The sequence below is a fragment of the Labeo rohita genome, chromosome 7 (assembly GCF_022985175.1).
Source record: "Labeo rohita strain BAU-BD-2019 chromosome 7, IGBB_LRoh.1.0, whole genome shotgun sequence".
NCBI classification, from domain to species: domain Eukaryota; kingdom Metazoa; phylum Chordata; class Actinopteri; order Cypriniformes; family Cyprinidae; genus Labeo; species Labeo rohita.
The window spans coordinates 18,048,355-18,075,108 of NC_066875.1; the positions used below are offsets into that span (position 1 = coordinate 18,048,355).

The following is a 26,754-nucleotide window of genomic DNA, read 5'->3' on the forward strand; positions in this document are numbered from 1 at the left end:
CACAGTCAAGTGACACCCATGTATCCCACACACACCCCATCATCTTCATAGAGATAATCGACTCGCACAACCTTTCCTTTCTTCCTGCTTTCTTCCAGAAACAGACAAGCGCCTGCGGTTTAGCACAGGATCAGTTTCTCAGGTAATGGGCTCATTTTTGTAAGCTGTCGCCATCGCCGTGACTTGCATTTTGTGCTTCCAGCGCGGTGCTTTGTGACCGGTGGACGAAGTGATTTAATAGTGTGCTATAAAGGCGTGTTAGTCCAATATAACAATGGTTCCTCGTGTGAGCGCATAGTGTCGAGAGGATAACGCGTCGTTGTATTAGCCGATGCCTTCGAGTTGGAGACGCCAGGGAATGTTGGCTGTCATGTGCTTGATAAGGAATGTGGTGTTTGAGGGATGCGTACAAATATTATTTCGGAAATGCCAAAGGCTGTAGTAAGCAGCCATCAATCGTTGCTATCGACATTGTGTCATCTCATATGTTTGCAGCCGCTAAACCAATGAAATGCATGATGCAACACAACACATGATGATGATCAACACAGAACCAAAGCAGGTTTATGGGTCATGTGCAAGATTCAACACATTATGTCAGACAAATACTATTAAAACTGCATTATGCCATTACAGCATAAATAAATACATTTTAAGATATGCTGGAATGTGTAAACAGGCTGGACAGTTTTACAGTTTAATTTGACATAAGACGTGTTTGTATGTGTGTGTGTGTGTATATATAGATAGATAGATAAAATACAGCAAGGAGAAACTGAAAAAGAAAAGAGAAGCAGTTTTAAGAGCAGGCCAAAATAGGCATCTTCATAATGGAAATAAGAAAACAAATAGAGTGACTGGATTTTGTTGGTGTATTTAAAAAAAAACAAAAACAGATTTTGAAAAGTAACATTTTTAATGTTTTTTAAAGAGATCGCTTTGCGTTTATTTGATCCAAAACACAGAAAAAGCAGTAATATTGTAAAATATTTTTTACTATTTAAAATAACTGCTATTTATTTGAATATATTTTAAAATGTAATTTATTCCTGTGATCAAAACTACATTTTCAGCATCATTACTCCAGTCTTCAGTGTCACATGATACTACAGAAATCATTCTAATACGATGATTTGCTGTTCAAGAAACATTATTTTTGATTTCCGCTTTTACTACACTACCAGTCAAAAGTTTTTGAACAGTAAGATTTTTAATGTTTTTTAAAAAAGCCTCTTCTTCTCACCAAACCTGCATTTATTTGATCCAAAGTACAGCAAAAACAGTACAATTCTGAAATATTTTTACTATTTATAATAACTTTTTAAATAAAATAATTTTTAAAATTTAATTTATTCCTGTGATTTCAAAGCTGAATTTTTAGCATTATTACTTCAGTCAGATGATCCTTCAGAAATCATTCTAATATTCAGGTAATGCTGCTCAGAAACATTTATTATTATTATTATGTTGTTGAAAACAGCTGAGTAGATTTTTTTCAGGTTTCTCTGATGAATAGAAAGTTCAGAAGAACAGCATTTTTGTAACATAAATGTCTTTATCATCACTTTTGATCAATTTAAAGCGTCCTTGCTAAATAAAAAGATTAATTTCTGTAATTTCTTTTCAAATAAATAAATATATTGACTTTTAAATGGTATAGTGTATGTTACAAAATCTTTTTATTTCAGATAAATGCTGATCTGTGGATCTTTCTATTCACCAAAGGATACTAAAAAAAAAAAATATTGATGATGATGATGATGATGATGATAATAATAATAAGTTATTTTAAAACATATATGAGTCACAAATGCCACCTGTTTTGTTCTTCAAAATTAGATTTTGTAATAAAAAAATCCAGCTCCTAAATCGTTTCACCCTTAGCTTGTACAATGAATAAAATTAATTATCATTATTGGCAATGTTGTACTAATAATACTAATAATGATAATATCTCAATGTGGATCTCTCAGATCTAACCATATCCAATAAATTGGAAAATACTCATCTCAAAATACTGACTAGTCTCAAGAGATTTTAGCTAACTATTAAGCTAATTACAGTCAAAGATAGCCACTGATTTAGCTCTTGTAAGTCATGTATGTATATTTTTTTTACTTGCTGGGGCGCTGCTTTTAGTGGGCGTGTTATGATACAGTATGAAACTTTGCGATGCATCAAAGGCGTTTGGATAAAAGGCTGGAGCAAGTTCCAACAAACCCTTTAAGTGAAGAAACCCATTAGTTATAATACTCTTACTCTTTTTTTTAATCTAAGGGTTTTTGCAGCTGGGCAGCGGTAACCAAAACACGAGAAGATCCACTGCGGCCTTTAAACATCTGCGCAGTCCCAACTCTCGAGTACAAAACCCCGCCTTTCGCTTCTCTCCCGGCCAATCAAAACAGGTTTTCTAGCTGTTCGGTTGAGCCAAGAACTTTTGTGGCCAATCAACGGCGAGTATCGCTGCAGGGCTTTTTGCCGCGAAGTAAAAGCTTTCGCTAAGGTTTGGCTGTGAAAGTGTACAGAAGTTCTGTACGTGCACTGTAATATGTGACACATTCGTTGAGATGGATTAACGCCTAACGTTACCAGGGATCCAGGAAGTAAGATTGCTGTTCTTTTCCTTCACTGTGTCTTGCAGAAAGGGCTGCTTTCTTTTCAGGCTACAGCTGCAGTGCTTGCTAGCTAACGTTACCTACATCGGCGTATACGCACTCTCTCCGTGAAAAAAAAAAAAAAAAAAACAGGGAAAAGGCTTTTCGTGGGAAATGAGCTGTGTAAATAATCCACGTGTTTGGCTTTTTGAGTCTTAGCTGTTCGTCTGTGCATTTCGTGATGTCATTGGTGGCATAGGTTTTACTTTTGGGATTATTTGCATTGATTTTACATGTAGTCTTGTGCACTCAAACAACAGGAAATCTCGCGATTAAAAATCGCCATTTGTGTAAATGAAATTAAGTTTTTATGTACAAGTTGTTGGAAAACATGCTCGGTCTAAGATGCATTAAAATATTACTTTAAACACACGCACACATTTTTGCTATGATATCCAAAACACAGTACACTGTCATGAGATAAAGACTCTGGATAGCGTCTTCAAGGAAATTCTTGGGGGTTTTTCTACGTGGAGCGAGTCGCCCCGTTATGGGCGCAGCCATGTTTATATCACATGACCAAGCCCAAATACAACAAACAAAAACAAACAAAAAGAGCAAGATTTGAAGGAAAACACGAAATGGGTTTATAAACAAACGAACAAAAACAGGACAGTGCTAAAATAGTGAATATTGTGACATGAAAGACCATATTTTTGTCTTTTTGTGCTAGTAAAAGAAATTCACATTAAAAGCTGCAGAATTAAATTCTCTTTGCATCATTGAATTGTTATTTTGTTGTTTACCAGCTGCTTTGAAATGAGCTGTATTGTGTAAAACACTATAGAAATAAAGGTGTCTTGACTATAGTTGAAACTAATTTCAGAAAATCATGAAGAAACACGTGACCAGTCTTTCTCTCATAGTTAACAGAATTACAGATAATACCAATAAACGTATAATAATATGTAAAGTTTATATAGCACTTTCAGCCTGTACACTAGATGCTTTACGATGCATAAACATGGAAATACACTACCAGTCAAAAGTTTCTGAACAGTAAGATTTTAATGGGTTTTTAAAGAAGTCTCTTCTGCTCACCAAGCCTGCATTTATTTGATCCAAAATACAGCAAAAACAGAACAATTCTGACATATTTTTACTATTTAAAATAACAGTTTTCTGTTTGAATATATTTTAAAATATAATTTATTCCTGTGATTTCAAAGCTGAATTTTAGCATCATTGCTCCAGTCACATGATCCTTCAGAAATCATTCTAATATTTTGATTTCCTGCTCAAAAAACATTATTATTATTATTATTATTATTATTATACAGCTGAGTAGATAAAAATAGAAATCTTTTGTAACTTTAAAAATGTCTTTATCATCACTTTTGATCAATTTAAATCTTGCTTGCTAAATAAATAAATGTCTTATAAATAAAAGCAATAAAAGTATTATAAAAACATGCTGACTCCAAGCTTTTAAATGGTAAGTGTATAATGTTACAAAACCTTTTTTTTTTTCAGATAAATGCTGATCTTTGGATCTTTCTATTCATCAAAGAATCCTGAAATATTTAGTTAAAACACTCAATTGTTTTAAATATGATAATAATAATAAAAATAAGCAAATCAGCATATTAAAATGATTTCTACAGGATCATGTGACACTGAAAACTGGAGTAATGATGCTGAAAATGTAGTTTTGATCACAGGAATAAATTACATTTTAAAATATATCCAAATAGAAAGCAGTTTTTTTAAATAGTAAAAAATATTTGACAATATTACTGCTGTAAACGCAGGCTTGGTAAGCAGAGAAGACTTATAGAAGACAGAGAAGAAAAATATTAAAAATCTTGACTGGAAGTGTACATCTAAACAAAACCTGTGTCAAAAACATAATCTTATTTAGTTTACATTATGAAATCATGTACTTACATACATCAGTCGGTTTCATCTGTTGTCTCTGTGTTCTAACCCTCCTGTTTAATCTCTGTGTATGTAGACATCTGCTAACCCTGTCCCATCCTTATGGATCCTGGTGAGAGTGATCTTGATTCAAGTTTTCCTCAGACAGAAAACCCCTGCCTCATAGTTGAGGACTCCCAGCCTGACAGCGTGGCCTTGGAGGACGATCCTGACACCAGCTACTGTGCCCTTCTTGCCCGCCGCCTCTCCAACCTGCAGCCCACATCACAAAGCCCTGTGCTGGTGAGACATCACAAACCATAGCAGCTTGTGGGTTTTTTTTTCTCTCTATAAAAACTCAGAAAGTTGATACTGAGTCATCTTGTCTTTGCAGGAGCTAATTTCCTCCCCTACTAAAAGTCGTTGTTTACAAAGTGACAGTCAGACTGATAAGAGTGACAACACAGCACACTCAGGTAAGTAAATTAACCTATGGACACGGGATTTCACTTTACAAGCATTATTTGTTTACTAACAATGTTGTTTTTTTTTTTTCAGACAATTTGCAGTCTAACCTGGGTTCAGCAGCTACAGAGCATAGTCAAGTTTTTGAAGTTCACTCTTATCCTGTTTCAAAAAGGTACTAAATGAAGCCGATTTTGTGCTGCCTTGATGCATTTTACAATTTTCATGCAAAGCGAAATCTTCCATGTTACTAAAAAGCTTTTTTTTTTGTTTGTAATTGTGTTTATGCAGAAGTGATACAGAGCACATGGAGTCTGAGGCTAACTCCACCACACACTGTACAGAGACACATGGTGAGATTTCAAAACATTTTATGCGTGTCAGTCAGGGACAGAAATGTTCAAATTTCATGCATAAAATTTTTATCATCACCTTATTATTATAAAAACCGCACTATGTTGTCTTTAATGTCAAAAACTTAAATTTACCCAATTAGTTTAATCAATATTTTAAAATGTTGTCAATAACAATAGACTGTTTAAAATTGTATCTAAATTATAAAAGAAAAATGGAGCTCACAGGGCTGCAATATTATGACAAAAATCATTAAAGGAGAAGTCCACTTCCAGAACAGCAATTTACAAATAATGTACTCACCCCCTTGTCATCCAAGATGGTCATGTCTTTATGTCTTCAGTCGTAAAGAAATTATAGTTTTTGTGGAAAACATTTCAGGATTTTTCTTCATATAGTGGATTTCAGTTGTGCCCCCGATTTTGAACTTCCAAAATGTAGTTTAAATGCAGCTTCAAAAGGCTCTAAACGATCCCAGCTGAGGAAGAAGGGTCTTATCTAGTGAAACCATCAGTCATTGTTTTCGAAAAATAAAAATTTGTATACTTTTTAAGCACAAAAGCTCGTGTAGCACAGGTTCTGGGATGCGCGTTCACATACTATTGAATCATGTCGAAAGGTCACAACGAACGTAGGTGGAAAAACAGACCCAGTGTTTACCAAGCGAACACGCAAAGACTAAGAAAGTGCAAGTAAGTCAAACGCTGTTTACAAGCAAAAAGGTACAACGATGTCGGACGATTCTGAAGTTGTAGGAGAAAATGAGATGGAGTTTTTCACCATTCTCTACCTTTTTGAGCCGGAGTACACAGACGATGAACTTAGACGTGATTCGTAGTAGTGATGGGAAGTTCGGATCATTTTACTGACTCGGACCTTTGAGTCTCATTCAGCAAAATGAACAAATCTTTTTTTCGAGTCATTTCGTATATTTTGCTAAAATAAAAGAAATGACAATTGTTACGTGTTACTTCCCTAACACAACTACTGCTTACACAAACGTTGATCACACTACAAACAACGCAAAACTATAATGCTATAAGAAACAGAAAAGATTAATTTATTGTTTACCTGGGTCTTATCTCACCTCTTATCTGACAGGTTTTCGGGTTTGAGTCGTTCGTTTGTCCGTTCGTCATGTGACAGCCCCATAAGATGAACGAATGACTCGAAAAACCCGAAGACTCGAAACAGGTGAACTAATTCCAGTACTGAACCTAATAGGATGTTGCGCATACACGACTGAACGAATCACTCCCCGAGACGACTCGTTCTTCCCGAGTCACATTAAAGATCCATTCAAAATAAATGAATCATTTAAGAACGCACATCCCAGCGTCTGTGCTACATGAGCTTTTGTGCTTAAAAAATATACAAATTTTTATTTTTCTGGAAAAAACAAAAAAAACAATAGTTTCACTAAATAAGACCCTTTTTCCTCAGCTGGGATCGTTTAGAGCATTTTGAAGCTGCGTTTAAACTACATTTTGGAAGTTCAAAATCGGGGGCACAATTGAAGTTCATTATATGGTCCATGACATTAGTCTGATCTAGCACAAGTTAAGCGAAAACTTTCGATATTGCCACTGAAGCTACTAAATGAATATTTTATTTACAATGTATCTGCACTGTGTTGTTTATAATGAGGGAGTTCATGAATGTGCACTCAACACAGCTCTGGCATTTCAGTGCTCACTAATCTAAGCGCCTCTGATTGGTCAGTGCATTCCTAAGTTCAACGGAAATGTGTTTGATTGGTTATAAGGCTCACAAAACAGTGTGTAAAAGCAATGTGATGCAGTGTGAGCATGTAAATCTGCAAATTGACACTTTTTATTCATTTTCACATTTCATTTTAATTGCGACAGCCATAATACATTGTTTAATTGTGTAGTGGCATTTTTTGCCCCTTTGTCTTAAATTTATGGGGCATTTTTGTTCAATTTGGTGGCATTTTTGCCACAAGCCCTCGTTAATTTCTGACCCTGATGTCAGTGTTATTTTAGTATTAATTGTGTACTATCGTAATATTTAATAATATTTTAAATTAGCATTTATTTTACATTTTCACTTTACTTTGAATCATTCATTTTGTCTTTTTGTTTTTTTTTTTTTTTTTTTTTTTTTTTTTTTTTTTTTTTTTTTTTTTTTTTAATTCTATTTGTCATTATTTTTAAATTATGTTATAGTAATTTTAGTACTTCAATTAGAACTTTTTTTTAGCTAACTTTTTTATATAATATTTATACTTTAGTTTGTTTTAGTTAACTCTAACAACACTAATGCACCATCGCCATTTATTTCAGACGATGCTGCTTCCCAAAAGTGTACTTTAGTAATAAAATGCTTGGTGTAGAATAAATTGCATACAATAAATGAATAATTGTGTTAATCTGATCACAGAGGAGATGTCTCAGTTCGGCCTCTTGGAGCTGTCGGAGAGCCAGGGTGTTTTTGAGGAAGATGAGCAGGATGGAGCTCCTGCAAATCAAACAGACAGTCAGAAACCAGCCAGCCAATGTATGTTTAAATTTTACTGTGAACTATTGATCTGCTGATCTTTAGTTTTCGTTTTAGTTTTTTAGTGGGTTTCTGTTCATTTCTTCTGCCAGGTGAATTGAAGAGTTCAGAAAGAACATCATCCAATCAAGATGGAAATTCTACAGGGCAAGAATCTTTTTCAAAAGCAGTACTGTTGATAGGGCTGCACATTTCATTGAAAACTCAAGATTACAATTATTACAGCTTCCATGATTAACTAATTGTGAAATATATCAACACGTCCAATGTGCAATGCCAAATCAGTGGCTTAAATTAGTTTTCGGTAATGAATGACATTTTAAGGAATAATTTTTGTCATAACTGTGCAGTTCTAACTAATGATAATTTGCTCAGTTTTTAGTTTGACAGCTCTAATTTTCTTGATGATATTGTAGGTCCGAGGTCAGTTCAAGTTGTGCTTTGAAGCCTCAGGATGGGGAAAGCAGAAAACTCAGTATTCAGGCTATACTGCACTCTCAATTAACTGACAGTCAAGAAGATGAAGAAGATGTGCTTGTTTCCTCCCAGGATGACATGTTTGAAAAGGAGAGAAATGGTGTGTAGATTTAAATTATTCCAGTTATTGTTATTGACTAATTGTCTTTTTGTTTAGTGTATTGTTGTTATCGAATTATGTTCACTATAACAGGCACGAAGGCAGACAGCAGTGTTTCAGAGCTTGACAAAGAACACCTGCCAACATCCACACCTGCACAGAGTCTTCGCTTGCTTCATCTGTCTGGACAGGGCACACTTGTGCAGGAGAGTCTTTCACAGTAAGTGGTTATTCTTAGCATGATTTATTGATACTTACTTTTTTTTGTTTTTAAGGTTGGAGGGTGAAAAGAATCTGTTATTTTGTAGATTATACAATAAGCAAAGAATATTAAGCTATGATATTCCAAAATAACATAGCATGAATGCTATAGAAACTTTTTCTCACTTAAGAATGTTAATGATTGTTAATGATCCCATTTTAATTGGTTTCTCTGTTTCACTGAAAAGGTTAATTGTGATATTTAATAACTGCCTATGTTTTCTTGATTTCTTTAGGCAATCTGTTGACTTTGTGGCTGCCACTCAGGACAATTTAAGCCAAACACCCTACATTGTCCCAAATTCACCCACAGAAAAAGAGCAGAGTAAGTGTTTTTCACATACAGATGAGTCTTATGTGATGTCAGAAGTTTTTCAAACTCATTCCTAAATTATCCCATTTAGATTATAATGAAGCCGCTGAATCCCCAATGGACACATCAGCGCCTCCTGAGGACCTGCCACCAGGGAGAGAGGAGGAGCCAATGGACATGGACCCCTGTCCCAAACCACAACCCATAGCCTCCACTCCAGTGTCCCAGAATTCCCCTGGATTTGTTTTGGAGAAAAGCCTCTCAGTCCCCAGCCAGCCCGAATTCTCACATGTAGGCATCAGTTATTTAGGTCTACAGATGTGGTCACATTTACCGCTGTTTGTCGAATTTCATGTCCAAAATGCTTAAATACTTAAATTTACCCAATTATTTTAAACTGTTGTCAACGACAATAGACTGTTAGATACTAAATTTGTATCTAAATTATACATGCGAAACACAGGAGTTCATAGGGCTATATTGATATAGAGAACAATATAAAAACATTTTTGTTTTGCGTCTGCGTTTTGGGCATGTCACATTCTGGCTTCATAGACAAACATGTTGGTCCATGACATTAGTCAAGTCTAGCGCAAGTTATTCAAAAACTCCCATTATAATCACTGGAGTTATGAAATGAATCTTTTATTTACACCTTATCTGCATTGTGTTGTTTATGGTGAGGGAATTTGCGAACGTGTGCACTCAACCCAGCTCCAGCGTTGTCAGGTCTGACTAATCTAAGTTAGGGCTGGACGATTAATCGAAAAGTAATCAAAACCAAAATTCGTAACCTCAAACCAACGTAATTTTCCCATGTTGGTTATTTTGTTTTTTAAATCCTGTTAATACTTTCCCATTAGAACCACAAAGGTATAAAAAAAACTATGAGAGCATAAAAAATAATAATGAAATAATAATAATCATTCATTATTGAGGTTAAACATTCAGTTAATCAAGATTTTGTTTTAAGGTCATATTGTCAGACCTCTGATTTCTGACTATAGATGATGGACTTTTGCAGAAATTTTGCTAATGTGACCCAGGGTCAGAATTGACCTTGAAATTGATTTCCAGGGGCATTTTTGATATTTGTGAGAGCATTTTTTTTATAATCACCTTATTATTATAATTTCCTTACTAAGTTGTTTTTTATGTAAAATACTTACATTTAACCAAATACTTGAATCAATATTTTAAACTGTTGTCAATAACAATAGACTGTTTAAATTGTATCTAAATTATACATGTAAAAAACAGGAGCTCACAGGGGTGCAATATTATGACAAAAAAAACATTATTGTAGATTACTGCTCTTTATATTGCAATAATGATTACTTTTTTTAATGTTTTGTCTGTTTTTGGCACATCATATTTCTGGCTTCACAGACAAACATGTCGGTCCATGACATTAGTCTAATCTAGCGCAAGTTATGCAAAAACTCCCATTATGTGCACTGAAGCTATGAAATTAATATTTTATTTACACCTCATCTGCACTGTGTTGTTCATGATGAGAGTATTCGCAAGAGTGCACACTCATCGCTTTCAACACTGACTTAAGCGCCTCTGACTGGCCAGTGCTTTCCTAAATTCAACAGAAATGTATTTGATTGGTTATAAGGTTCAACGCTGCACAAAACGGCACGTAAAAGCAATCTGATGCAGTGTTAACACTATTTATTCATTTTCACATTTAGTTGTTCAATAGTGCAAGGGCATTTTTACCCCTTTGTCTTGAATTTATTTGGCCGTTTTTGTTCATTTTAGTGGCATTTTGCCACAAGCCCTTGTTAATTTCCGACCCTAATGTGACCGCACCTGAACTTTGTCACAACCTAATCCATTCCAATTAAACATCTCTGCACATTCTTTTGTTTATTATGTCCTTTCTGTGTTTTCTCAATGTAGGACGTGTTTGTTTCCACTCCAAGTCTTGAACCTAGGAACAATAGTCAAGGAACTGAGAGCTCAAAGAAGTTGCCTAACCAAAACAACCCATCAGCAATCGAGTCAGGATCGGCCAAGCAGACCAGCCCAGAAGAGCAGCTAAAAAAGCCTTCTAGCAGTGGCTTACAGCCCTCTGAGGTGGCTGAGTGCTTTCAGTTGGAGCTCAACAGTGAAAACAGCAGCTTTGCTCAGAGGACACAGTTGTTCATTGTGGAGGAGGACAGCCAAGCCACACAGATCGTGGAAGAGGAAGGAACCGTTGGTGTGGAGAAGAGTAACTCAAGCCCTAAACACCATTCCCAAAATGCAAGCAAGAATGATATGGACCCTGAGCCTGTTACAACATCAAATTCAAAAAGTGTTTCCAAGGTACCTGACTCAACTGAAAAAGCAGAAGACTGTAATCCCTCTCAAAAGCTATCACAGGGTGTTAATGCTAATGTAGGAAAACAGAATATAACCGCTTCTCCAGGTCCGACTCCGTCCCAGCTTTCTGTCGGTGCAGACTGTGTTTCAGACACTCCTAATGCACCACAAACAAGCAAAACCACAGTCGCTGACTGTTCACGAGCCTCACCATCAGGTGACAGACCTGTTCCCCAACAGTCTCTGTCTCAGTCAGTCTTAACTGTGTCATCCCAAAAGAACACAGAGAAGGAAAAAGAAAGTGTTAGCCAAAGCCAGAGACTCAGTCAGCCCTTGACACACAGCCACAGTATTGTTACAGCCAGTGTTAGAAATGCCGAAGAGGAGGAGCGGATGGATGAAGGTGAGATTAAGAGTACAGTGACTGGTGATGACACCGGGATCAAGCTGGGTTTGTCTCAGAGCGAGGTGCTTTCTCCAGAACCAATGGAGGAGGAGAACGGAGAAGAGGAGAAGGAGAAGGAAACATCCCAAGGTGAACCCAGCAGAGATGAGCACTCCTCCAGCAAAGAGGAGAGCTTCAGTGTCATGGTGCTAGAAGAAAGCCAGAGGATCTCTCAAGAGAAAGTGAAGGATGATGGGAGGTCACAGCCGTTCGTAAGCTCCTCACAACCTGTAAGGGGCTCCGTGCAGGACAAACGTGAGCCCACGGCAAAGATCTCAGTGTCTCAGCCGGTGGGATCAACTGAGGTCTCACCTTTACAGCTTGAAAGAACTAAGTCCCAGAGCACACAGCCTAGTGATGCAGGACAGCACAAAAAAAACTCGGACAATGCGGCCAACAGAAGTCTGAGCGACAGCTCTGGAGGTGGGATTAAGCTGCGAACAAGTGATCTATTATCCCTGCTGATTATGTAAGCTGTCTTCAGTGAATCCAACTAGCCGTTTTCTGTTTCTTTCTTTCCTGCCCAGAGCTTCCGTTTCACTTTACATTGCCCAAAGAGGGCGAGCTGATCCGCCCAGCAGTGAGTGCGACTCCTCCACAGATTAGTCAGCTGAAAAAGACACCAAGGCACAGCACTCCTATTGGTGGGTGTCCCTTTCTTTTCGTTGCATAACGAATTTGTGTTTAAATATCAGTATGCTGAGATGAAACAGCACACCCCTCCCTCTTAACCTTCCTGTCCTTGTTGTGCCGAACCGTTTTTCTGTTTCTTCATGCCTTTTTGACGGTTTGCAGAGATGACCTCGTTCTCAGAGCCATCAGAGGCCGATGTTACCAGGGAGACAACTATGGCGGCCAGTGAGATTTCGGTAGAGGAGAGCAGAGAAGGCGAAGAGCCAGCCGCAGTGGAGCAAGATGGGAAACTGAGTCTCAGGATGAAACTGGTGACCCCGGTGGAGGAGGGCAGCTCGGGCTCAGAACATTTCAGCCTGCAGAGTAAAAGTCGCTTTTTGTTGTTGTTTTTTGATGTTTTCACACATCGTCTTACACCAAAAACACATAATATAATTATCATATATAATTCAAATTATTTAGTTAAAATTATGTACTTTTAATTATCTCATTTAAATTATTTTATTTGCTGTGTTTTAGTTTTTATTTGTTTTAAAAATATAATAAAATTTATTACAATAATATATTTTTGTTTTTATTGTATATTTTTAGTTTTTTATTGATTAAAACATAGTTATATACTGTGGGATGTAATGAATTAAGTCAGTAAATTAAGTCAGCACTAACGCTAGTACTGTTTTTAAGTGGTCTGATGCTTAACCCATTAAGCTTGATTTTAATGCTTCCCCAGAACCACCATTAACAGATGAGGAAGGATCTGTCTCCAAGGCTACCACTGTTGCCATGGATGTAACCAGGTAACCTGCAGTGGTTGCTATGCAGAAGCTTATCTGTGGGATGGATTCATTTTTCAGCTGTCACTCACAGCTGCTGATTCTCTGCCTTAGTCTTTTAACACATTTGTAATTATTCTTAATAATGCCTCAACACTGTTTCTTATTTCATTGAAATTTTAGTTAGATTTTAGTTGTCATTGTTGGGAACTTGTGTGGTAAATTATTTCCCTGTTTGTATCTGTTTTTCAGTCCTTCTGTGTTCAGTCGTGTTCGGGAGGCCCACAGGCAGGTCCAGGTGGAGGATGATGAAGAATCCAGTGATCCTCCGCTCAGGTACCACACTTCTCTGAAATAAGTCACCTTAAATCACCTCCAGGTGTTCCTTAGAGATAAAAGTGTGTGTTTGTGCAGTTCTATTTAAAAATAGTATCATGTTTGCAATGCATCTTGAATGATGTGCTCTCACAGGGCTCTGAGCATTTGCGACTGAAAATTACTGTGTGCAAATGTGAGAATTATTTGGATGCACCTGATCAAAACATAACATTAGGATTAAAATCCTGTTGTTGTTGTGAATCCCTAATGCATGTTGTGTGCAGTGTAGAAAGCCTGGCTAATTATAATGTTGTGCTGAATTTAAGGCATAGTGCGTCAATACATATTTAGAAATTTGCATTGGGAGGGGGGGCCTGCGAGGAGTCACAGGGTATGAATTGAGAACCACGTCTTTTGTGCTGTCAGATAATAATTAAAAACAGAATTACTGTGTTCTTTTATGCACAAGCAACTGTTTGCAATTAATGCTGCTCCACACAAACTTCATTTCTTTGGGTCACTTGGGTCAAATGTAAGGCACTCAAGCATCTTATTTTATAAATCAGTTGTGAACTATTGAGAAGTTCAAAGAGTTCACCCAAAAATGAAAATTTTGTCATTAATTATTCACCCTCATGTGGCGTCACACCGACAGAGGCCGCTCCCATGATAGTTGATCGACATGAGCGTTTTACCTCAGATCAGCTGTAACAGTCCAACCTCCATTGTTTCGATGCCGTAGCAGGGATGTAAGTTAGACAAGAATATCTCCGATTGAGCGATTGAGGTGTTGTGTTGCTCGATGTAATAATGAACAGAGGTCGTCATTTACTCCCGACATCTGAGCCACTGAAGATGCAATGGATTAAGTTTGTTTGTGAAGGGAATGCGCCTCCCGATCCACATAAATGCGTCTATGTTCACGCAAATAATTCGTGATCCAGCTTCACCTACAGCAGAAGTGAGTATAAGGGTTTTTTTATGAATCTCTGCAATCACCTTTTCTAATAACGTGGTAGTTAGCAAGTTTCGCGGCTAAAGTAAACAATCTCTCAGAGCAGCTCATCACCCCACAGAGACAAGAGAGGGGCGGGGTAAGCAGAGCTCATTTGCATTTAAAGGAACAATCCCTCAGAAAGGTCTACCTGTAGTTTTCGGCAAAATTAACGTTTTTTTGTTAAATGTTTAAAAATTAAAGAAGTAAAGACAGCCATGAATATTTTTTATTTTAATTTACAATTGTTAGTAATAGAGTAATCAAAATATTTATTTATCAGATGTTCATAAGGTGATCAGCACTGCTTTTGGAGGGGCATGAGTGCTATTAAACAGTGTAAGCGTAAAGCCCTGTCTCAAGTCACTAGTCTGCATAAGAATAGTCTTGGGCACAACTGCCCTTGAATTCGTTTTTGTTGAGGTTATAAATAGAGTTCCCTTGGTGTTGGATATCTTTAGAAACCTAAAGTAGGTTTGATAGTGCCACTCCTGCCTGGTCAGGGCTGTAGAGCGCCGTACAGTGGAGCATGACCTATTTCAGCAGCTCAAGGTTGGGATGTTTTTGGTTTTGTTTTGGTCTTTGTCTTTATCCTGGGTTCCTCAAGGTGTTTTCCTGGTGATCTTGGGCTGATGATACACAGGGCAGCTTTTTTTGAAGTGTTGCTTGGGCACTTTGCCACTGAAAATGGGTAACAAACTTCTAGTTTTATGTAGGGCTGCATGATAAATCACTAGCAATTGATGCGCGGAGCCGTAAATCACTGACAAGCTACGCAAAACTGTGCTCATAATCGAATGCGGTTCATCTGCGATTATAAACGCGATATTGCGTAGCTTGTCAATGATTTTTCAACTTACTAATCACAAAACCGGCTTTACTGAGGAGATACGACGACAGTTGAATGCAATTTATTGTGCAACCTTAGTTTTATGCAAAAGTTTTGGAACCTCTTGCAGAATCTGTAAAAATGTGAATAATTTTAACAAAAGAAGAGAGATCATATAAAATGCATGTTTTTTTTTATTTAGTAATGTCCTGGTTGAGATATTTTACATAAAAGATGTTTACATATAGTCCACAAGTGAAAATAGTAGCTGAAATTATTAAAATTGCGCCCTGCAAAAGTTTGGGAACCCTAACCCTACTGTGTGTGGTTACCTGGATGATCTACAACGTTTTGTGATGGTTGTTCATGAGTCCCTTGTTTGTTCTGAACAGTTAAACTGAGCACTGTTCTTCAGAACAATCCTCCAGGTCCTGCAGATTCTTCAGTTTTCCAGCATCTTTTGCATATTTGAACCCTTTCCAGCAATGACTGTATGTTTTTGAGATCCATCATTTCACATTGAGGACAATTGAGGGATGCAAACACGGCTATTAAAAAAGGTTCAAACATTCACTGGCACCCCAGAAGGAAACACAATGCATTAAGAGCTTTTTTTTTCCATTTAGTACTGCCCTTTGGAAGCATGCATGTTTCCCAGAAGGCAAATTAAGTTGATTAAGTTGATCAATTTACCTTGATCTTTACTTTCAAAAAGTTTTCACCCCCTGGCGCTTAATGCATCGTATTTCCTTCTGGAGCATCTGTGAATATTTGAACCTTCTGTAATAGTTGTGTTTGAGTCCTTTTGCTGTCCTCAGTGTAATTCAGTAAGATCGGTCGTGGGCCCTGCATCTTACCTGGTTGCTCATTGACGGCAACATTGCTCAAAAAGTTGCTTCATGTATCATCAGCCTTAGATTTTTGTTAAGGAAACATCAGTTGAGTTACACTTTTTCATTACATTATTGTGTAGGGCTGTGCGCTTCAAATAACCCAAATCACAATATGGCCTTAAAATTCAAATGTGGTGATTTAAAAATAAGTAAGTAAAAATATTCACTGCATGTTTCAGAGTGGCACTGTGTTTTTGTACACTAGTAACTCATGATCAGGTGTTTTTGGTGTCTCAGAGCTGCTCAGTTTGCGCTAAATGCTGCTCCAAACAAACTCATCTCTGAGTTTGGGTTGCTTATATCATAATCCTTCTATAGCCTTTCTGAACTTCTGGCTCTGTGTTTTTCTTTCCATTTCTCCAACAGGCAAGCAAGCCAGCTATTTAGGTCCCCCAACACTAATGACTCTGGACTGTCTCCCAACTGCCCAAAAGAAACCGCAGAGGGCAGAGCCTCAGATCGAGTCACTGAAGCTGTATTTCTGCATCCTGGTGATACAGAAGCAAACTCTGAACCTCTGGTCAGTGGCCTGTCCTCCCCTGCCAGAGAACAAGAAGCTCCCAGCACTTCTGACAAACCTCGAACACCTATCCGACAGAGAGCCGTGTCACAGCAAACTAGTGTGGATATCAGCTCGACCACCAGCCCACCTAGCAAAGTAAGAAAGTGTTGGTTATTTCAGGTTACATTTAAAAATAAAAAAGTGCTTTAACGTGCCATATGTTATATTTTTTTCTCTTTGTCTCTTTTGGTTTGTCAGAGAGCTGTGTCTCAGCAGACTAGTTTTGACCTGTCTGGACCACATAACCTGTCTGGAAGGGTAAAATATTTTAATAAATGTTTATAATGACTTGTTACTTTTTGTAAATATAAAAACAATGTCACAGTGTCACAGATTGCAAGAAATCGTTCTTGTTTACTATTATAAAATATAAAAGGCTGTAACTTGATAAATGTATCTTCAAGTCTTCTCTTACTCTTAAAGGGAGAACCAAGCACACCAACCAGAACCCATCCAGGCCCATCATTGCGCAGACATGTTCGCACCATCCAGGAAGTCCGAACAACGGTCACTCGCATCATTACTGATGTCTACTATGAAGATGGCAGAGAGGTTGACCGTAAGGTTACCCATGTAAGAAGTGTTGCATTGATTGTAAAAGTTTTTTAGAACTGCTATTTATTTGCTATTTATTTTATTGGCAGTAAATAAATAAGGAAAATGCTACTGTGCACTAGTGTTGCACAATATAGCGGTACTTAAAAAGTATCGCATTACTTTAAGTATGCTTTTTAATAACAGACGTATTTCTGCAGTTTTGTTTACTACACACATACACATGACGCTTGTGGTGTTTTCAGCCTCTGCCGCCTCAATATATGAGTACATGAATACATAAACATAATTTCTAAAACTGCTCTGAAAGTCACTTCATGACCATTTTACTGTTTCTTATGCGGAAAACTATTGTCATATTGTCATATAACCCTGTGGATCTTCACAGCAATCCGTTAAGTTTAGTTTAAAGTTAAGTTTAACCAGTCAGAAATATTTTAATATATTGCTTAATGTAAAGATAGTACTACTAATACTAATAAAAATATTTGTAAAACAATGTTTAAGGAATATTTACCAGAAAAAATATTGACCAAGTTTATTTACCAGAAAATTGTAAATACACAACACAGTATTTCTGAAAAAAAGAAATAAATAGCCTATAATAAATTAATTCTTTATCAAGTCTGATTATTCTTTATAAATTCATCAGACATGCTTTTGATTATTAAAATGTATTACCGGTTAAAATAGAATCCAGAAAATTAATGGAAAAGAGAGATTCACAAACAAAACTGAATTTGAGAAAAATAATAAAAACGTATTTCATAGGGCCTTAAAAACATGTAATTTTTGTTAAACTTTTAATAAATTGCTGTTAAATTCTGCAAGTTTCATGATTTCAATTAATTAAACATGCTTTTTGATAAATATTTTTTAATATAACCATTAAAAAAAAAAATAAAAAAAAAAAAGAGAAAAATTAAAATGGAATTTAAGGAATAATAAAACAGATTTCTTGGTTGTAGTTGTCTTTTAGTTTGTTACTTGCATCTAAGTTCTTATTATTAATAATGATAAAATAACAAAAAATGACTATGTCATGATATAAATTGTTGTTGTGACATAATTACTATATTATGATTATAAGATTTGGCTTTATCCTTTAAGCTAACTTACCAATATAGCAAGATCTCTACATACCTGTAGGCTCGGTAGTTGTTCACCATAATCCTGTGTAGTGGCACTGGCATGTGATTATTATTATTGTATTATTTTATTTTTTTAAAGGGGGGATGAAATGTTTTGTTTTAATAGATAAAATAACTATGCTCTCCATTTGGATCATCTATTATTCAATTACTTTTCCTGTTCTATGTAGTATCGGTTTAGTAATAGTATTGTGATATTTTAGTTGGGTATCGTAAGTAAAAGTTTTGGTATCGTGATAACACTACTGTGCACCTTTAATGGTCTTGATAAAGGATTGAGCTATTAAACCCTCTGCTGTATCTTTTCTCTAAGGAGTCAGAGGAACCTGTGGTGGATCGCTGCGTCGTAGACAATGACATCTCCCCGTCCCGCACAGGAAGCTCCATGACATCAGGAGACCTGGCTGACGTCAGTTCGCTCTCCTCGAAGGCCCCATCACATCACAGCTCCAGTGGGACAAGCAGTGGGGGCCTGGGCCCCATCAGAATGCCTGATTTCCTCATGCCTCCCAGCCGAGGGGCCAAATCTGGCCGGTGAGAAGTCATCCTGTCTCTGTTTCCATTACTAACACTCTGCCGTTAACACATGGGTCTCGGAAGCGGTCGTACTTGTAGGGAAGTAGGCTCTGTTGCGTAGAATGTCTTGTGTGCATGTTATTGTCAGTACGTTCCTTCCAGCATGTTCTCACCTGCTCGTTATTGGACGTGGTATAATTTTAGCATCTTCTCATGGCTGCTGCTCCCATACACATTCGGTCGAGGGCGTTTCAGCTGAGCGCTTCCTCTGCTTGTGTGTGTTTGAACCCCAGGCGGGGGGGACGGCAGCAGCAGCCGAGGACTCACACTGTGGTGGTGGGGTCAGAGGTGACGGATGCACGGGGGTCTGAGGTCACCACCCAGTTGAGCCCCCGTGGCCGTGCCCGGCGAGGAAGGCCTCCTTCCCGCGGCCCACTGTCCAGGTGAGGTGCTCCTGGATAGGCTGACAGGGTCCAAGACACTGTGTGTACCCACAACTAGGCACTAATTTATAAAACCACTCTTGCATGACTTCCTTTTCCCCAAATATGTCTTAATCATTTGTATGAAGTAGTATTAACTTTAACACTTTCTTTTGTAGATTAAGGATAAGGTCTCTGTTTCCATAGTTAATGGGTGTTGTGATGCTCATTGTGACACTTTTTTGTTCTTTCTCCACCACCTGCTAATTCTGACTCTCAGAGGTGGCAGGACAGGACAGAGAGGTGGTGCCCACAGCCAGGGTGCATCATCCTCAGAAGAGGAGCATTTTGCCCAAAGGCATGTTGAAGCACCAGGCAGCCCAGTAGAGCCCAGTGCTACAAGCCGCTCTGACTCTCTCAACACCACCTCTCCGGATAACAGCGCTGGCTCCAGCAGTTTTGTTGGGTTGCGTGTTCTAGCCAAGTGGTCATCCAACTCATATTTTTATTCTGGGAGTATCACTCGAGACCTGGGAGAGAACCGTTTCCGCCTTTTATTCGATGACAACCAGGAGTGTGAAGTACAAGGAAAAGACATCTTGCTCTGTGATCCCATTCCTCTAGAGACGGAAGTCACTGCCTTGACCGAGGAGGAGTACTTTAATATAGGTAAGCCGGAACAAAAACAAATCTGTCTTTGTCTTTATATATCTTTGTCACTCTGTCTGTTATTCTGTCTTTGTCTTTATATCTTTCTGTCACTTTGTCTTTATTGTCTGTATTGCCTGTGTGTCTTTACATTGTTCTATATATATTTGTATATATATCTTTTTGTGCCTGTCATTCTGTCTGTTTGTATATCTTTCTGTCTTTGTCTGTATATTTCTATCTGTCGTTCTGTCTTTGTGTATAAATCTTGTCTGTCTGTGTATATATACACATTTCTCTGTCTTTTGTCTGTATGTCTTTCTGTCTGTTGTTCTGTTTTTTAAGTCTTTTTGTCTGTCATTCTATGTTTGTCAATATATCTTTTTGTATGTCTAACTTTCAGTTTGCCTATATATTCTGTCTGTTGTTCTGTTTGTGTATCTATTTTTCCTTTTGTTTGTCTAGGCCTATATATCTTTTTGTCTGTCATTCTTTGTCTGTATCTTCCTTTCTTTGTCTTTTTGTCTGTCGTTTTGTTTATATATCTTTCTGTCTGTTCTTTTTGTATATATGTTTTTGTCTGTCTGTCATTCTGTTTGTCTAGGCCTATTTTTGTCTGTTGTTCTTTGTCTATATCTTTCTGTCTGTGTCATTCTGTGTTTGTCTATATATCTTTCTGTCATTGTGTTTGTAAGTATATCTTTCTGTCTGTTCTTTTTTGTATATATCTTTTTGTCTGTCGTTTTGTCTATATCTTTCTGTCATTCTATGTTTGTCTTTTTATCTTTCATTTTGTTTTATATCTTTGTCGTTCTTTTTGTCTGTCTTTCTTTCTGTCTCTGTCATTCTGTGTTTGTCTATATATCTTTCTGTCCTTGTGTATGTATATCTTTCTGTCTGCTCTTTTTTCTGTCTTTTTGTCTGTCGTTTTGTTTATATCTTTGTCGTTCTTTTTGTCTATATCTTTTTTTTGTCTGTCATTTTATGTTTGTCTATTTATCTTTGTCATTCTGTTTGTCTATATACTTTTCTGTCTGATGTTCTGTTTGTCTATATCTTACTGTCTGTCATTCTTTTGTCTATGTATTATTTTTTTTTTTTGTCTGTCAATCTATGTTTGTCTGTTGTTCTGTTTGTCTATATCTTTTTGTCTGTCTGTCATAATGTTTTGTTCTAAGGCAATTTTATAAAAGCTGCCTAAATATCTTAATTTAACTAAGGCCTGGTTATGCTAATCCCCATCTGTGAAACCGGGCCTAAAAATCGTACTGTCTGTCATTCTGTTTGTCTATATGTCTTTTTGTCTGTTGTTCTATTTGTCTGTATTTCTGTTCTGTTTGTCTATATATCTTTGTCTGTTGGTCTATTTGCCTGTATATCTTTCTGTCTGTTGTTCTGTTTGTCTATATTTTTCTGTCTGTTGTTCTGTTTTGTCTATATGTTTATGTCTGTTTGTCTATATACCGCTCTGTCTCTCTGTCATTCTGTGTATCTTTCTTTGTCTGTCTGCTTGTTGTTCAATCCACCTATCACCTATCTGTCTGTCTGTTGTTCTGTCTACCATAATTCATGTTTTTACTGTTATTGTCTAATGATTAGTTATTTTGTTTCAAAATTCAGAAATAATTTTAAAAGAATGGTTAAGAAACATTTATATTGTGCGAAAACTATAGTGATTCTGTCTCTGGTTTTCAGGTGTGGTGAAGGGTCATAAGACTCAAGGCTCTGAGTTCCTTTACTCTGTGGAGAAAGATGGTCAAAGTAATTGGTACAGCAGAACGTCTGTGATTCTCAGCATGGAGCAGGGTAGCCGCCTGAGGGAACAGTATGGACTGGGACCCTACGAACCATCTACACCCCAAACCATGGCCTCTGATATCAGCCTTGGTGAGTCTTCAACTGGCCTGTTCAAACCTGTGAAAGTGGAAACAAGTTCTGGATTCTGGAACTATAAAAATGAATAATTTTTTATGATATAAAAAAAATTAGCAATTTACACGCTGCTTGCACAAATTTTGATTTTATTTAATGGTGTAAAGTGTCTACCAGCAGGGGTTAATTCATCCATGCTAACTTGCCAGACTTTGAACTTTTGTGGTTTGTGCTCTGTCACACAAGTTGAAGTGTTAGTTTTGTCACAGTTGGGATCACAATGTTATTTTGTCCTCAGATAACCTGGTAGAAGGAAAGCGGAGACGCAGAGGGAACTCTAGTGGACCAGGGACCCCTACACGCAGCTCCATCAACAGCCCGAGAAACCCAGGGCCTTCTGGGAAGCGAAAGCTCATCGGCGGCACAGAGGAAGAAAGGACTCCTCCAAAGAGAGGACGCAGGGGGGGAGGGGCCAGAGTGGGTACGGTGCCCCTTGCAGACAGACTTTAATTCAACAATATGGACCAAAGCATTTGCTCAATTTTAGAAGAACGTTTTATCAAATGCCTGATTTTATTGACTAATTTGGTCTTTTATTCTAGGTTTTTAACATTTTAGTGGCTATGAAATTGTTTTACGTTTATCTGTAAATGTATTTTTAAATGAATTCGGACGTATGAATGACAAACCATATGAGTGCCTTTCTCCACAGTGTTTGCATTGTTGTATGTAACTGTGTTTTTACAATATAAAACATCTGATAAACCACCCTGAAGGTGTGAATTAATACTGCTTTTGATACAACTAAATAGAGTGCAGATCTCCGGCTCTAAACAGCAACTGGTATGTGGTATAACATGCTTTTCCTTTTGTGGTGTTGAGCACGCAACAGGGTAGATGGGAGTGGTGCTTGTGTTTAATTCCTCACAGTTCATTATTCTTTGTGGGCTCTTTGTTACACATGCAGTCTTTGATTCAAAATGGTGTCATGCCATACTTATTTTTCTTTTGTTTCATTTGAACAGGACAGCGTATCGCTGCTTGTAACACATCTGGGAGTGGCGCAGACCTGCCCCCTGACCCTAATGACCTGGTGGCAACACATGGACCCCTGCCGGAAAACACCTCTCTCTTTATGGGGTTTGTCTTCATGCTGACGGCATCCTCTGAAAACGACAGAGACTCCAACCACCAGCCCAGTGATGAGGATGAAGGTGAGGGGTTGAACAAATAAAGACTGGTGTTGAGTGTGCTTTGTTTTTAAGGCTCTGTTTTTGCTGGTGATGTAAAAGTAACCATATGAAGCAGTGATTTTAAGGCAGCTAAATTGCTGTTTCATGTTTATGTCTTTCTTTCCTCAGTCGAAAAAAATTAAGGTTTTGAGGAAAACATTCCAGGATTTTTCTCCATATAGTGGACGTTAATGGGAATCAGCAGGTTGATGGTCCAAATTTACATGATTCCAGCTAAGGAATAATAGTCTTATCTAGTGGAACGGTCTGTAATTTTCTTTAAAAAAATTGTACTTTATACAACTTTTAACCACAAATGCTCATCTTGCAATAGCTCTGTGATGGGTATGTGCGACTTCACGCATTACGTAATCACATTGGAAAAGTCACACGTGGCTAATTCTTCATCTGTGTACCAAAAAGTATGGTAGGCCAAAAAACTCCATCTCATTTTCTCCTCCAACTTCAAAATTGTCTGCCATCACTGTTTTACCTTTTTTTTTGTAAAGTGTGTTTGACTTTCTTTGCACATTCGCTTTGTAAACACTACTTTTGCCTACATCACGTGACCTTTAGAACCTGATTACGTAATGAGTAACTTCAAGCTTGTGCAAGACAAACATTTATGGTTAAAAAGTATATACATTATTATTTTTTTTTTTTTTTAGGAAATTAGTGATTGTTTAGCTAGATAAGACCATTATTCCTTGGCTGGGATCGTGTAGAGCCCTTTGAAGCTGCATTAAAACTGCAATTTGGACCTTCAACCTGTTGGTTCCTAATTAAAGTCCAATATATGGAGAAAAATCCTGGATGTATCCTCAAAAACCTTAATAATAATGTGTTTTTTAAGCTCCAAATATGCATATTATAATGATTTCTGAAAGATCATGTGACACTGAAGAAAGGAGTAATGGCTGCTGAAAATTTAGCTTTGTTAACACAGGAATAACTTTTTAAAATGTATAAAAATACAGGCACTTATTTTAAAGGGTTACTCCACCCCAAAATAAAAATGTTGTTATTAATCGCTTACCCCTTGTTGTTCCAAACCCGTAAAAGTTTTGTTCATCTTCAGAGCACAAATTAAGATATTTTTGATGCATTCTGACAGCTATTAACACGATCAGCGCCCAGAAACTTAGCAAGGAGATCGGTAAAATAATCCATGTGACATCAGTGGTTCAACTGTAATTTTGCAAAGCTACGAGAATACTTTTTGTACCCGAAGAAGACAAAAATAACGCCTTTTTTCAACCATTTGTCTCCTCCGCGTCACGCTAGCGCCATTTTGGAGCATCTCCGCTGAATACAAACCGCATGTGCTGTTCTGTGTCAGCTGCGCCATGCGGATCCTTGTGACGCAGCTGGAGGAGACAAATTGTTACCCTTTTTTTTAATAACTAAATAAAAATAATTTTAGCCTTGAAGAGCATAAGACTTGGAAGTGTGTGTGTGTGTTTGTACATGATTTCTAAAACGCGATTTCTCTCATTAGAATATGTTCAGAGAGCGCCATACAACAAACACTATACAGTGAGACAGCTGGAGGCAGGAGGAGGAATGATCCTGCTTGACTTTAATGAAGAACAGGTGAGTTTATATTCAGCACCACTCCTTTCCGTCCTGCAAGCGCTGCACAGCATACTTTTGTTTTGCTGTGTGTGCATGTTTTATGTATGTGCGTTTTCTGCATCGTCAGTGTAAAGCAGCCTATCAGAGCTTGCTGATTGCCGACCAGCACTGCCGGACCAGGAAGTACCTGCTGTGTGTGGCAGGTGGAGTTCCCTGCGTGTCTCAGATGTGGGTGAGAGACTGCTGCCAGGAGAAGAAGCTGCTCAACTACAGGAACTACCTACTTCCTGCTGGTCTGGGTCCAGAGGGACGCATTGTGGAGTGGTAAGAGCTTGTCTTGTTTGGGTATGACTCATTTTCTCATCTAATATTAAAAAAAAGTTTTTCAAATCTGACTTTTGGCAAACATTCCAAGTTTTTTCATTGTAAACATCCAGTGCGTCTACACTAGTTGCTATCCACCTTATTTTTCCCGTAAGAGCGGGCAGGCATTTGTAAATTTTATGGGTTTGGCTTCCGGTCTCATCTGCTTCCAGCTATTTTTAGCTGTACAAAACAGCTCATTTTGCATGATATTGCAAATTGGTTTGTCTTATTTTAATGTATTATCTTAATTATGAACACTCTGGTTTGTATTGCAAACAGTTTTACAGTTTATTTTTCTCATTATTTCCCTATAGTGGCTATTGAACCAGAAGTCTCAACCATAGGCTTACTTCCACGTTGAAGAATAAGGTGGATAGTAATGAGTTCAGACTCTGCATGATGCCTAAAAGCTTGAGAGAGTACTGAAAACTGACATTTGCTGAACTGAATCAAGCATGTACCATATTTTACGCTTGCATCCTTTTTAATGGTTTGGTTTTTAATAAATATGAAATGTCATATTAGACCGTATTGCCATTTAACTTAAGCCATGCCTCAAAAAACTGGGGAAAAAAACTACTAAAAATCTAATTTGACTAATACCAACTCTTATTTGTTTCAAGAAATTGTTTAAAGTCATCTTAAACTTAAATAAGTATATGTGACCCTGGACCACAAAACCTGTGATAAGGGTCCGTTTTTTTAAATTGAGATTTATACATCATCTGAAAGCTGAATAAAAAAAGCTTTCCATTGGTATGTGGTTTGTTAGGACAATATTTCGTTGAGATACAAATATTTAAATATATGGATTCTAATGCATATTACTAATCAGAAGTTAAGTTTTGATATATTTACAGTAGGAATTTCACAAAATATCTTCATTGAATCTTTACTTAATATCGTAATGATTTTTGCCATAAAAGAAAAATCTATAATTTTGACCCATACAATGTATTTTTGTCTATTGCTACAAATATAACCCAGCAACTTAAGACTGGTTTTGTGGTCCAGGGTCACATATTTACTTTTTATTTTCACATAAGTACTTATGTTAACTTTTATATTTGAAAATGAAATGGCAATTATAAAAACGGCATTATTATTATATATGGAATCATTTGGACTGCTGTTCAGACTAGAAACAACAGAACAAAGCTGAGTTGAATACAAGAACAAAAAAGCATATTTTTACTGCCTGTCTGAACAAAGCTCAAAGAAGCTTGAATTTTCTTTTTGTGAATATGGTTTTCTTTGCTCTGTCCTCAGGCATCCTCGCTGTAACCCTTTTAAAGCTCTAAAGGTGGTGCTCATATCAGAAGATCGTGTGGATTTGTGGACCTCTTTGCTTTCCATGGGTGGTGCAGCAAAAGTTCATCACCATAAAGAAAACGAAGACCTTTCTGGTGGGTAATAGTATATACTCTAGCATATAGACCTTTCAAAAATGAAAAGTGTGTCATTAATTACTCACCTCATGTTGTTCCAAACCCGTAAGACCTTCGTTCATCTTTGAAAAACAAATTAAGATATTTTGGATGAAATCAGAGAGCTTTCTTTCTAACCCTGCATAGACAGCAACACAACTGAAAAAACGATAAAGGACCACGAAGGTATTAAGGACATTGTTAAAATAGTCCATCTGACAAAATG

The 26,754-nt window shown here is 37.2% G+C and overlaps 1 protein-coding gene across 4 annotated transcripts in view; it reads left to right on the top strand.

Moving 5' to 3' along the window:
* Positions 1 to 26,754, top strand: part of tp53bp1 (tumor protein p53 binding protein, 1) — a 27,575-nt gene continuing 821 nt past the window's right edge. Inside the window, exons 1-29 of one of the 4 annotated variants that reach the window (XM_051115175.1) lie at positions 2,470 to 2,603; positions 4,609 to 4,814; positions 4,906 to 4,987; positions 5,070 to 5,151; positions 5,268 to 5,329; positions 7,734 to 7,850; positions 7,943 to 7,997; positions 8,267 to 8,427; positions 8,521 to 8,647; positions 8,925 to 9,013; positions 9,093 to 9,292; positions 10,913 to 12,185; positions 12,290 to 12,406; positions 12,558 to 12,758; positions 13,126 to 13,192; positions 13,421 to 13,504; positions 16,569 to 16,860; positions 16,963 to 17,022; positions 17,188 to 17,337; positions 18,784 to 19,004; positions 19,280 to 19,429; positions 19,689 to 20,077; positions 21,752 to 21,943; positions 22,227 to 22,409; positions 22,954 to 23,142; positions 24,659 to 24,753; positions 24,863 to 25,059; positions 25,416 to 25,470; positions 26,371 to 26,459. In XM_051115175.1, the coding sequence (XP_050971132.1) occupies positions 4,635 to 4,814; positions 4,906 to 4,987; positions 5,070 to 5,151; positions 5,268 to 5,329; positions 7,734 to 7,850; positions 7,943 to 7,997; positions 8,267 to 8,427; positions 8,521 to 8,647; positions 8,925 to 9,013; positions 9,093 to 9,292; positions 10,913 to 12,185; positions 12,290 to 12,406; positions 12,558 to 12,758; positions 13,126 to 13,192; positions 13,421 to 13,504; positions 16,569 to 16,860; positions 16,963 to 17,022; positions 17,188 to 17,337; positions 18,784 to 19,004; positions 19,280 to 19,429; positions 19,689 to 20,077; positions 21,752 to 21,943; positions 22,227 to 22,409; positions 22,954 to 23,142; positions 24,659 to 24,753; positions 24,863 to 25,059; positions 25,416 to 25,425 (5,025 nt within the window). In that variant the 5' untranslated portion in view covers positions 2,470 to 2,603; positions 4,609 to 4,634 and the 3' untranslated portion in view covers positions 25,426 to 25,470; positions 26,371 to 26,459. Of the gene's footprint in view, positions 143 to 2,469; positions 2,604 to 4,608; positions 4,815 to 4,905; positions 4,988 to 5,069; positions 5,152 to 5,267; positions 5,330 to 7,733; positions 7,851 to 7,942; positions 7,998 to 8,266; positions 8,428 to 8,520; positions 8,648 to 8,924; positions 9,014 to 9,092; positions 9,293 to 10,912; positions 12,186 to 12,289; positions 12,407 to 12,557; positions 12,759 to 13,125; positions 13,193 to 13,420; positions 13,505 to 16,568; positions 16,861 to 16,962; positions 17,023 to 17,187; positions 17,338 to 18,783; positions 19,005 to 19,279; positions 19,430 to 19,688; positions 20,078 to 21,751; positions 21,944 to 22,226; positions 22,410 to 22,953; positions 23,143 to 24,658; positions 24,754 to 24,862; positions 25,060 to 25,415; positions 25,471 to 26,370; positions 26,508 to 26,754 lie in introns of those variants that run through there. The other 3 variants (XM_051115173.1, XM_051115172.1, XM_051115174.1) reach the window with 3 other exon arrangements.